The 13,450-nt window shown below is 36.8% G+C and overlaps 1 protein-coding gene across 2 annotated transcripts in view; it reads right to left on the reverse strand.

Annotated features, from left to right (window-relative positions):
* DST (dystonin) overlaps positions 1-13,450 on the reverse strand; it is a 438,404-nt gene that overhangs the window by 45,299 nt on the left and 379,655 nt on the right. For both annotated transcript variants that reach the window (XM_008161813.3, XM_008161974.3), the window contains 8 exons: positions 13,027-13,245; positions 9,661-9,864; positions 8,040-8,271; positions 6,923-7,149; positions 5,418-5,540; positions 5,199-5,300; positions 2,748-2,849; positions 603-776 (listed from right to left, as the gene is read on the reverse strand). In XM_008161813.3, the coding sequence (XP_008160035.2) occupies positions 603-776; positions 2,748-2,849; positions 5,199-5,300; positions 5,418-5,540; positions 6,923-7,149; positions 8,040-8,271; positions 9,661-9,864; positions 13,027-13,245 (1,383 nt within the window). The remainder of the gene's footprint in view (positions 1-602; positions 777-2,747; positions 2,850-5,198; positions 5,301-5,417; positions 5,541-6,922; positions 7,150-8,039; positions 8,272-9,660; positions 9,865-13,026; positions 13,246-13,450) is intronic.

The following is a 13,450-nucleotide window of genomic DNA, read 5'->3' on the forward strand; positions in this document are numbered from 1 at the left end:
CGGGCTGAGGGACCCCCCTCCTCCAGTGCATGAATTTTCAGGCACCGGGCCTCTAGTATATTTATAAAACCAGGGCAATGAATCAATGTGTCCTGCAGCATAAGTCTGTAAGCATATCCAGTGAAGCCCAATTGTCACAAACTTCTACATTCTAAGTCTGAAATGCTTTATGGTTAAAAAATGGCATGTGACAGGCAGAGAGAGTTCTAATTAAACTAGAGGCCTGGTGCACGAAATTCACGCACGGGTAGGGTCCCTAGGCCTGGCTGGTGATCAGGGCCGATCGGGGCCTTCCGGCTGCCATCCAGGGCCTCCCTTCCCTGGCTGCCAGCCAGGGCCTCCCTTCCCCAGCTGCTGGCTGGGGCCTTCCTTCGTTCCACACCACCTCCCGGTGGTCAGCACACATCATACTGAGCGATCAAACTCCCAGTCTCCCAGTCGAACTCCCGAGGGGACACTTTGCATATTCGCCTTTTATAGATAAAAGAACTTAGGGCTTCAAAAGTTTATGTAATCACCTAATTTTAGTTTTTAATAATTATTTTACACTAATACATAAAATTGGGATTTTATAAATTCTTAACAAAAGTCTTGGTATTTACCTGTCTGTTGATAATTCTCTCATCCAGACTATCCCATATCAATTTCAGTTCCATTAATGGGTCTTGAACAGTGTGTTTGTCACTTTCTTCTGTTACTTTCTTCAGCAAAAGCTCTGCTTGATGGTTCAGTCTTTCCATTTCTATCTGTTGTTGATAGGCCTCTGACTTAAATAGCTATATTTTAAAAGAGATATGTATGAAAATTTTGCTGTAAGTACATAACTTTAAATAAAAATAATTCTATGGGTTAGACCTATATTCTAAATCATACTTCTTATTGGGGAGTGGGGTGAATAGGAATTAAAATGTAACACACAGTTTACCAATAAAAGAGCTACAGACAAAAAAGGAAATTCTTTTTTCTTTATTCAATGTTTTCTGATGAGAGGATATTTCTATTTATAATTTTTATACTTCACTTTTATAGTTTATAATAAATAACTAACAAATTTCAGGACTAAACTTATTCCAATGTTTAATTATATATATTCAATAAATGAATTTTGAAATTATAGCAAATAAGAAAACAAAATGTTATAGATATATATAAAACCCAGAAAAATATCTCTAAGAAATTCAAATTAATGTTTATTCCTAAAAAATATACACATATATTACATCCACTGGACATCGTGTTTTCTATAGCTGTGTTGTGTTCATTTAATATTTAGTTTTCCCTCTGACTCACCCACTGCTGACTCAGAATAACACTATTCTCTCTCCCAGTGCTTACTGACACATATTGGTAATCTTGCCTTTGCCAACCAATACAGGTTAACAAAAGGTTGCTTGTAATAGGAAACTGCCCTTCCATAAAATATTTAATGTATAATAGTAAATAATTAAATGGTAAGTAATAACTAAGCAGCCCCTTAATTTTTCCAAGCATCTGAAAATAAAAAAATAATAACCAATATAAGTTACTCTCCATAAACTAATAAAGAAAATAATTTTATCCTCAATTTAAACTAAGGATATAGAAGTGAGACCAGTTAGATAACTTTCCCAAGATTGTTTAGCTAGTAAAGTGAATGAACTGGAATGCAATCTGAGACAACCTCATTTCATAGAGAGCCTTCCTAACCCACCTGCTATATGAAAACCACTGAGATACATGCAAATGTCCAAAATAAATAGCCCTCCACAGCCGTAAGAGTATATAAAATATATCCTGGGTTTCTATATGATCAGATAAAAAAGTAAAAAAAAAAAAAAATCCCAATCTAATGATGGTAACAGTAAACTTCTCCAAAAATCCCCACTTTTTTTTTTTCCAAACGAAATATTCTATACCGCATTTGGAGATGAAAATGCTACAATTTTAAAGCCAAATCATAATTTTATATAAAAGTCTAATAGAGTTCATTGGAAATGGTATGATGTGTCTGTGGATGGACACTTAAAATCGGAAGGAAATCGCCAATCCCACTTTGATAAATGATCAGCGCAGAGGAATTCTAAGAGGAAACAGTCCAGCCCTTTTCTCAACTGGAGATGAAGAACCCCCCCCCAAAAAAAATTAGAGAGGAAAGCAGATGGAAAATAAGAAACGAAACAAACATTTTGAGAAACACAATTGTCCTATACATGGTTCTTCAGCCTGTAAGACTAAATGAATTATTCTGAACACAATGAAGAAAATAAAAATGTTGCTTTATGTATACTGACAATAATAGACTATTGAATAATAAAGCTATAAAAATCCTTACAGTATTATCTCATATGTATAAAGCATGACCCCTATACCTCATCCTGCCCCCCATGGGAGGATATGTCAAAGGCTATAAATTATATCTCAAGTGTGTTTGCCTCTGGGTACATAACAATTTAGGTGGCCAAAAAAGCCACCTTTTTGCTTCTTTGTATTCTTTGATTTTTTTTTTCCTCAAGTAAACAGATACTGATTTAGTAAGAAGAAAATTATTAGTATTTTATATTCTTTATTTAAGGAACACTTATATACTGGTTAGTAGGTGAAGGTACTATATTAAACCAGTTTCATAATCAAAATGTAATACCTCAATTATGCAAAATAAATATAGTTGCATAAATACCACGTTTGGAGATGAAAATGCTACAAAAGAGAATCCTGTGAGTAAAGAAAAATAGAAACAAAGTCTTTGACAAATTAGCCCTCATCCATACCTTCAGCTCTTCAATCTGCTGCTTGACAGTTTCAAGATCTGTTCCGATTGGAGACATTGCAGCTAATTTTCCACCTGCAATATCTACCCAGTCGAATATTGCCTGAAAAACACATTAGTCCACATGTTATTATAACAGTACATCTGAAACTGCTTCAATATCTCGATGTTATAGAAAAGTACAATCATAAGCCTGTGAAGATACTATGCAATGAGTCTATTTTACCAATAATAAAGATGGTTCATTCTCAATAGGTAAAAGCTGCAATATACTGCAACAATTGTCCAAAATATGAAATAGATGTCACCTCCAATTATGTCTCCAAGTTTACAAAGGGAATTCTATTTTATAGAATTTTAGAATGTTAAGAACTTTAAATGCCCATTTGAAAAGAAGTTTTGTAGATTCAATCACAGGAAATAAAATTCTCTATACTCTCTTATGTCCCCCTAAAAACAGAGTGTGTAAAAACGTTGGAAGAAAAAGATTCAAACTCATCTACTTATTCAAATAATCAAGAAACTTATTGTTTGGCACTTAGGAAAATAAATATTTGGCTCAACTAAACCCTTCCATATCAATTAGGTTAGTGTTAAAATCCTGCAGTTATAATGATTAATATTAAGACTATTATTCTGAGTTGCAACATAGACTTCAAAATCTCCTATTTTTCTTGCTATTTTTAGGTAATATAAATATCCTAAAAAGGCTCAATTCACATTTTTTTCAGGTATTGACTACACAAAATTATTTTGCACTTTAATGGAGTTGCCAGACCATACAGTAGGGGGGAAATCCTTAGGAAATATCTGGTATTATTTTTAAGATTTTTTTATTGATTTTTTTTTTAGAGAAAGAGAAAGGAAGAGGGAAAGAGAGAAAAACATCCATGTGAGAGCAAAACACAGATCAGCTGCCTCCTGCTCGCCCCTACCAGGTATTGAGCCCGTAATCCAGGCACGTGCCCTGACCTGGAATTGAACTGGCAGCCAGCCTTTTGGTGCACAGGATGACACCCAACCCACTGAGCCACACCGAAAAGGGCAATATCTGTTTTAAAGTTACCACTGATAAACTCTAAGAACTTAAGCAGCAACCTGGGAAATGAAAATTTATTTTACTTTATAACCAACCTCGAAACCTCTGGAACTTCTGGAGCTCCCGCCCTCTAGCTCCAGCTAGCCATAGCTATTCAGTAAGTCAAGGTGCCCTTCAGTCCCACAGGTGACGCTGCTAACCTATGATGGGCCTTGTTTTCACCGCAGTGGTCATGAGACTGTATGAATCACGGTGTCTAGCCTGTGGCCTCCTATGGTTCATGGCTCCTGAGGTCAAATGGCTGCAAGCGGTGACAGTGACATCTCTAGCCATGAAGGAAGGCACAACTCAATGACTTCCCGAAGTACGTGAAAATCATGACCTGGCCTCACAGACCGGGAGCTAGAGCTCGATTAGTTACTAGTCACGGATATCTAACCAATGAATTATCACTTCGGTTGAGAAAGGGAAGGCTATGAAGGGGGAAAGTTATAAAAAGGTCTTGTTTGTAGTGAATTGTTTCATCCATTTCCAAATTCACCATGCCTTTCAGCTGGCATAAAGCCTGGCTTATGCTATTTATGTTTACAAATATAGAAGTGGAGTGGCATAATAAAAAGGAAAAGATGTTCTCGTCTGAGCTTTAAAAATCATAGTCACTTGGTGTTATGGAAATACTTAGAAAGGCTTTTTCCATATGGTAGAAGGGAAGAAAGATTAAACTCTTGCCAGCCTTAACGATAGAAAATGGAATAAAGTTAAGGAAGGTGGGGAAAGAAACAGCCCTGGATTGGTCTCAACTGACAAGATAATTTTTAGTATTTTCTTTAAAAAAAAAACATTAAAAATGGCTAATAAACTAAATGAGAACCCAGAGGGATCTGAAAAATAGCTTTTAAAAGGAATGATGAGCACAAAAAAGAAGAAAACCCTTTTTACACAACAGATTATGACCTAATAAAATAGAAATCTATTTTTGTTCATGGGGAACACTGGCCTCAAATCAAATGTCCTTACTTCTGACTTTAGTGAAACTTGGTGATATTTTAGATGGTGTTTACTCCATTCATCTTACTCCACTCAGCTGTAGCACAGAACTCAGACGCAGGTCCATGCCAGTGTCTGGTGCTGAGCCATTTATGAAAAAGACTGTGAGGGAATATTTACTTTCACTTGAAAAATTAAAATACTTCTTTTCACTGAATGTGTGTGTAAAAATGTATTTAAATGTGTATATAAATCTACATATATTGCAAGTGCCAGAAATATCTTCTGAAGGCAAAACATGCTTGGATTGGAGTAGAGGAGGAAACTGCACGCACCCTTGCAGCTCCCGGTGATGCCAATGTGTAGATGTGGAGACATCGGTCAGCATGACTCCCTCTCCCAGCAAGTACACCCTAATCCCCGTACCTGCAGTCCGTCCTGGTACTGAACGGCAGCCTGCATCGCCTCCTCCAGTCTGTCCACCCGGTCTTTCCAAGCTTTATTGAGAGACTCCCATGCTGAATTTAACTACAATATAAACATTAGAACTCTTTTACTGTCATACGTTTTCAACTACTTCTATCAAATATGCCTTAGTGAATGAAACCTTTAAACATAGCATTCTGGTAAGAGTAGAAAATGTACCTCATCTATACTCTTCTTGACAATGGGTTTATCGGGTTCCCCACATGCGGTGATGAGTTCGGAGCCGAGGTTAATCACTATATCCAGCTCTTCCTGGAGTCCATCTATTTCTTCCCTGATGGCCTGGAATAAGAAATGGCAGCCAAAGAATTTTAAGCAAAACCACACTAAAACTAAAAAGATGCACACAAGCATTCATGGTAGTTATTTCTAGGAGGTGGGATTATGATCAATTTCCTTTTTTTTTTTTCTCTATTCTAAGTCTCTGCAATAAATCTTTTCAATGAGGGAAGATAACAGAAGAATATTTTCAATAAATAAAAGCATCCTTTGAGTAACCAATATCAAACATTTATTAAAAGGGCAATATTTAGGAAATATGTCTATGTAACAAATACCAGAACAATTTTTTTAAAGCACCAACACAACAATACTTATAAAACTTAGAAAGACATTTTGTTTTTCAAACTGACTTGTTTGACAATACACATTTAAAATAGGCATAAGTAAAACATGAGTTCAAAGACCTCACACAAATTAATGTATTTGCTTAGCAGATTTAGGATAATCTAGCTCTGGGTTTATATTTTCACCCTAGTACATGTAAACTACAAACAAAACAAAACAAACAAAAAAACCGTAACAGAAATTCAGTATTCTACCTTAGCTTTTATCTTGTTGGTTAACTATATTAATTCGAGAAGCCTTTACCAAGCATAAGACAAGCCCTAAACTAGGGTTGAGCATACAAAGAAAAATAGGTATATGACTATTCCACTCATGTATAAGTCATACTATGCATAGAGTCCTTTGCCTGAGGAAATATTATGAGGACACCGACGAACTCTGCTAAGGAAACAAGAAAGGATTTTACATGGAGGGTAACTATCCAACTGCATCTTGAAGTTTGAGTGGGATTTGCCAGAAGAGTGCTAGGAGGGACATTCTGGGGTGAGGAAATAATAATGTGCAAAGATGCAGATGCCAGAAAGAGCACAACGGTTTGGGGAAAAGCCCCTGTGTGCACCACAATAGGAGCAGCAGAATAAAATTGCTTTGGATACACAGGCACGGGCTGGCTGGGATATAAAGGCCCAGACCCTGCCGAGGGAGTCTGGACTTCATCCGTAGGCAGTGGCTGCCTCTGAGGGGTTTGAAGCAACAACAAAATAAGAGCAGATCTAGAGAGACAACTGGCAGCAGGGTTAGAGGCCTGGCAAGGAAAAGAACTGCAGGCAAGAGTATCACTTTGGATTACTTTTAAAAACAAGAGAGAAAATGAGGCCCTGAAATAAGGCGGAAGCAGTAGGGATGGAGAGAAATCTTAAAATATATGCTGTCTTAAGTGAAATTTGTGGGTGTGCTATTCTCCTACTATATCACTATGCATTCCACTTTCAGAGCCAAATATAAATTTCAACAGAGTCATTTTGAATATTTACCAAAGGAATTCACTTTACAACATACAACTTATTTCTTCACTTTAAATGGGATATTCTGCTTACCTCTGCTGCTTCTTGCTGCTGTTTTACTACGGAGGGATCAATTCCAGGATCCTCCAGATCCCGGATGAAATCTTGAGTATCTTTTGTGGTCACGACCAAGGACATGTGATCACACCAGAACTTTTCTGCTAATTCCATTACATCCAGTAGTTTGGCTTCCCTTTCTTCCACCAGCGTGTGTATGTTCTCCCAAATGAAAACCATTTGGTCAAGCTTATCCTGAACAGCTATGGAGCGAAACAATATAAAAAAGGCAGTATGTTAGCCCTATTTCAGCAAGAAAGCAGAACATTTGGTTCACACATAAACGGTGATTCAATATGGTATCTAAAATTGGACCAAATGTTGGTTGATCCCAGTCTTGTGAGTACCATTGGGCGCATCAGCCTATTCCAGACAAATGTGAGATCTGAGGACACCCAGCTCCTCCTGGCTGAAGGCTCTTCCTGATGAAAGTGGATGCTCAAGGACAAGTGAGCTTACAGGAGACCTAAGTCCATCCAGTTTCAAGTTCAAGTCTCCTTAATTCCAAGGAAAGGGAAACAACTACCTAAGTATATATTCTTTATGGTCTCCAAATCAAGAGGACAGATGTCTGTTCAGTCCCAGGAATATAACAATGTAGGATATATATTCTGGGCTTGTTTTCTAGAGTACCCTTAACATGAATTTCCACTAACCTGTGTACATGTTTTTTTCTACCCCAGCTCATATCTTTAAGACTGGCTGGTTGCAGTCATGGTTGGTTGCCATTTCTGTGGCTAAGTGGGATAGAATACCCATTATATGTAAGGTAGTGTAGTTAGTAATGAGGAAAACAATCCCTAGGTTTAGTCTTACTGGTATTATGCTTTCACCAACTGGTTTAAAAGGTCCGGAGAATGTGTGATTTTTGTATAATGGCACACTTTGTATTTAACCGATTATTTTACAAACACAGGAAGACATTAACAAGGAATTAATGTACACAGCCCTTCAACCCCAAACACGATGTATTTGTAATACCTTTTCTAAAATCTGGCACCCTGATATGCGATTGGACTGTGGTAAACAGCGTGAACATTTAGAATTGTTTTGGGACTAAAGTTCAATTGTTTCCCTATCCTGAAATTATTACCTCTGGCAGATATGTCTTTATCAGTGCCCCCAGATCGAGCAATCATTTCCTCTCCCCGCTGTTTAAGAGTCTCATACAATGGCTGCAGCTTCTCCATGTCCACCGACACGTTCTTGTTTTCACTGATCTGCTCCTTGATCTTCTCCACCTCAGCAGAGATGGAGGGCGGCTGCCTCAAGCGCTCCACGATGCGGTCCAGGCTCTCAAGAATCTGGTCTATCTTGTCATGGAACTGGTGGTAACATAAAGGGGTCACTTATGGGAAAATGATCTGTGATACCCAATGTGAAAATTAAAAAAAAAACACATACAAAACCACATCTACTTAATGTCACAAACAAGAACTAAATCTTAGTCCTTTTGTTGACATATCCATCCAAAGAATTATATCCAGCTGGTGTATCAAGACATCCTGAAACCATGATTCACAGACAGACAGACATGGTCTTCTCTGCACCACACTACTTATGTAAACTGGATTGCTTCTAGCAAGTAACTGAGTGATTCATTAAGAAAAGGAATATTTTAATGTATAAGTGGGACACCTGACAGCATTTCATCTGCTGCTTCACTTTGTTATCTTAATTCAAATTAACGTTTTAAAGTAAGTTAAGTAATCTGGGTGTTTGTCTATCAAAATGGATTGTTTTATTCACTTTTACTGATTCTTTTGGCATCCTAGAAAAGTTATATTAATAAATGTGAAATTCATGGGCAGTTTTGGTTAAAGGAGTTTCTTAAGTTATAAGTTTCCTGAACTGAAAAATGTTTGATGCTGAAATGAACGGTTGTATTTAATTCATGATCAAACACATAATCAGCTTAATTCAAGAATTTTAAACTTTTGTTTGTAAAGTTACCATAGACAGTGAAGCAAAGTTATAAAAACGTGTTCATTCATAGATTCTACACTATCCTCAACATTAAAGGAATCATCACTCGCTCGACATTATAGGTAACGGACCACTAAATATCAGCATATCTAATAATAAAAACCAAATCTTGAAAATAGAAATCACAAGTAATTTTGAATGCAACTTAAAAAAAGATATCATCAAAAACAGAAAAAAATTGTTTTCCAACTTTGTATTTTTTCTTCTTATTCAGCCTATCATTCACTCTTTCTTTTTCTATTTTATTTCATTTTTTCTATCACCATTTATCCCCTCTCTGCTGTCTTCCACCTCCTATGCTCCCACCTACCATTACCACACTGTTGCCCATGTCCATGAGTTCTCTCTCTCTTTTTTTCTTTTTTTGCTCAATTCTTTCTTATTGCCTTCTTGGGAGAGCTTCATTCATAGTGATAATAACACTTTCTTTTATTTCTCCCAATGGCATATACTGCATTCTATTCTGAATAGACACATTTAAATATTTGGACAATGTGGACAACTGTATTTCTCAAGTCACTGAAAATTATTTTTTATTATATCTACAAGCAGACAAAGAAATATAAGGACTAGACTCAAGCAAACACCACCTCCGAGAGATGAAGATATCAATACTCAAGAGATAATGTAGTGAAATGATTTTAGCTGAAATGTAATCAGGAGATGCCGGGAAATGTCTTTCCATGCTCTGCTGTTTGAAAGAACCCATATCTGGTGCACATCATTACCTGAGTGGACTGAGAAATGGCTTCATCCAGGGCCACAGCTCGCTTTTTGACATCTTCTTTAATTTGACTGTAAAGGCTGTCAGCTGCCACATACTTCTCTTGGATAGAAAAGCCTTCCTCTGGGCTCAGTTCCAATAACTGTGGCCCAGTTTTGTTCATCTTATCTATATGAGGTTTGTGTTCGGCTATCAACTCTCGCAGTTGCTATAACAAACCAAACAGCTTCTCAGTATCTGAGGGTCACACCTCCATATTACAGCTGTCTACAACCCCAATGCATCCAGCTGGCAGGAAACTCCAAACAAACACCCTCCCCTCGCAAGGCACTTAATACATGAGGCTCGTGCAGCTCTTTGCCAGAAAGAGATGCCCCTGACACAAAGATTAAACAACAGTCTGGTCGTGTCAAAGTCCCTTTAAGGACACATGCAAAATGTTGGTTGAGGGAAAGAACGGATTCTAGTTCATTATGCATTTTATAGCATCATATATTTTGACAAGAGTATTAGCCAAGGGTCATATTACATAAAAAGATTCTGAACTTACTATATGTCCCCAACGTACAGAGACTAAGCCATAACTCTTGGTGTCACTTTACGCACAATCATAATACATACAAATATTAATTAAAATAAAAGAAAGAGGGGAAAAGCAAAAAAAAGAAGGAAGAAATGAAGAAAGGAAGGGAGGCAGATAGGAAGGAGGTAAGGAAGGAAGAAAGGAGGAAAGAAGGAAAAGGAAGGAAGGAAAAAGCAAGAACCTCAGTAGAAGGTAGCCACAATGCTGAGAGAAGAAAAAAACTATATATAAAGCTACATTAGGTGAGGTAAGCCCACAAGGCATTGTAATTATATGTAAATCAATATAAAAAGTGTGTACATGTATATTATATGACACACATATGTACTAATCTAGTCTATGTACATATATGATATATACATATGAGTGAACTATTTGTAGTTACTTTTAAATGTTAAAGACTGCTAGGGTAATCAATCTATCAAATACACAGCTGTATATGGAACATTATTTATAAGATGTATTTAAGGAAAAATATGTTAAATGAATATATTGATCAATTGACACAATGATATTTATATTAATGAGTGTGAAATCAAAATGAAGTCCCATTCTTTTTAGGGAGACAAATAAATCTGGAATATCTACAATCCATGGAACCCAGTGCCTCCACTGGGCAGTATTTCATGGGCCAAATCCAAAGCCACTCCCAGGGGAAAGATCAGTCACTGCCTGCAGGTTTCTCTGAGGCTGACCTCCGTAAAGCATTGGGGAGTGTTCCATTTATTCCACATTATTCATTTGGTTCCCTAATCAGCAGTTCCTTGTCCTCAGATATTCTCCAAACTGTTTGCTATCTAGACCCAAATAAAAGCTTGTCTGAGAGAAATTATATTCAGGGAAGACAGTCTAGAGAAAAGCTACCAATCTTATCCTGCAAATATTTTAATTTCTATCATTCATCAAGAAGAATCACCAGAATGGACACATACCATTTTTTATTAAAGGTGCCCACTAAAATCAGCCCAGAAATTCTTTTGAAAAGTGAGGGAATCACTTCATTAGATCATTAACCATCTCCAATGTAATATACTATTTTTGAAGTGTTTCTGAAGGTGGTCTCAAAACTCTTTTGCAAAAGAGCTAAATAAACACAAATTCAATTTTTACAAAAGGAGGGGGATCTAATCTAACATGTTGCACATAAGAATGTGGAAAAGGTCATGTCTGCAGTCTAGCTCCTGGGTGGTCCAGGCTGCAATTTTCTTATTTTTGTTTCATATTGTTAGATCATATTTTCATGCTGCTTTACAGTATAGAGGTGGTGATGGTGATATTGGCTAACATACAATCTCATGGAAAAGAAATGTGTTACAAACCTTTCGGTTTCAATATTCTATAAGGCATGTTTGTAAAACAAGCTCACACTTTGAATTATCAAGGGACTCTCAAGTAACATGAGAGATCTGGAGTTCTTGAGTTGCTAGAGTCTAAGTAGGTCTCATCTGTGTAGCACTACTATGAGACACCTTTGCTTGGGAAGCAGTGAGATGAGCCTTTGTAAAACCATTTCATGACAGACAAGAAAAGACCTACTAGGTGCCTACGTTGGGTGTATGTGTGTGCATGAAGAAAGGGCTCCAGAGGAGATGTCTTTTGCTTCATAAGTAACAAAATGATTCCTGATAGCATTATACTACGATAAGAGTCCAGTTTTATGTATGCTGGAGACACCTAATGTAACTTCAAGATATCTACCATTTGGTAACACGGCTCTTGGAGCCATTTTTCATTCCTGGCTAGAATGAATTGAAAGGTATTTCCAAAAATAGCTGGAGAGGATATTGTGGAGTTACAGAGGACAGCCACTCTAGAAGGGGGCAAATAGTCTGAAAAGTTTAGTTTGAACAATTTGAAGTCTTGGCTACACAGTTCTATAGTTCCCTTTATATAGAAAATCGTAAGTTTGTTTTGAAAGCTGAAAATTATGCAAAAATATTAACTCAATTTTGAAATTTTCAAATCAATAATAATACCTGATTTTATGCTAATAATGTAGCTACTCAAATCTCACCTTGGAGTAGAAGAAATCCATGAAACATTTTATATTAAAAATCATCCAATGGATAGGCATCAGGATTTTTGTCACAAATAAACATTTACACTAAATTCAATTAAATTCTATATAGTTTGTAAGTCTTTCTCCTGCTGAATGATTTAGATAGAACTCCATAAACTTTCCATTTTTGTATTAAATAGTGTTCTCTAAAGCTCTCTTCTAAATAAATACTTCATTTAGAGATATTCATCAATGCCAATACATTGAAAAAGTAAACAAACAAGATTAGTATGTCAGATAATTCAAACAATGATGTAATATATTCTGAGTTAAACTTTATGCGTATGCGTGCGAGCGCGCGCGCGCGCACACACACACACACACACACAGGGCCTCAAGTTACATATAAAACAGAAAACTTAGTCAATGTATAAAAATTAAAAACAATCAAGATGCACAAATTAAAAGTGTTTCAAAGGCTTATTTCTCTAACATTGTAAATGGAAATTGTTTTTATACCCAGATGGTTAATGCTATATACCATCCCATAAAAGCTGTGATATAATTAATGACATACACAGTGTGGTCTTCCCACATGAGTCTTTTCTCACTGCAAACCTGGATAACAGGTAAGCAACTCTGAGGTAAGCGAACTGTGCAGACCAGAACAGAATATTACTAAAATGTCCTAGTCATGTAAGGTGTCTAACTATATTTAGAAAAACATCATAAAAATCATGATTCTCTTTCAGTAGGGAATACAGCATTTCTTTTGACATGGAGCTTACCCGATGTTCTTCCTGTTGTTGTCTTAGAGTTTCATACTCAAGGGCTGGGGCGGGGAGCTGAGAGATGATTCTTTGTGTTTCCGTCAGCCATGGCCAAAGTTCCTCATATGTTTCCCAGAACTGGTTAACCAGGGACTGTGCCCGTTCCAGCTGTAGATATCTCTCTGAGTTTATCTGGCAGATGGAGTCATAGTTCTTCAATATCTTGTCCAGTTTTTTCTAGAAACGAAGATGATGAAATGTGTGTAACTGGTGAGGTGGGCCGAGTAGCACATGTACTCAAGAACGTTTGGTCCAGTACTAGACTCCTGGTGCCGAGGAGACACTCAATAATGTATGTTAAAGGAATAAATCAATAAAAGCTATTTATATTTTAACTGTGACTATGTATTAAAAAGTTCATTTTAAATTAAAGAAAGGCCCT

Source organism: Eptesicus fuscus, chromosome 10 (assembly GCF_027574615.1).
Source record: "Eptesicus fuscus isolate TK198812 chromosome 10, DD_ASM_mEF_20220401, whole genome shotgun sequence".
Classification (NCBI taxonomy): Eukaryota; Metazoa; Chordata; class Mammalia; order Chiroptera; family Vespertilionidae; genus Eptesicus; species Eptesicus fuscus.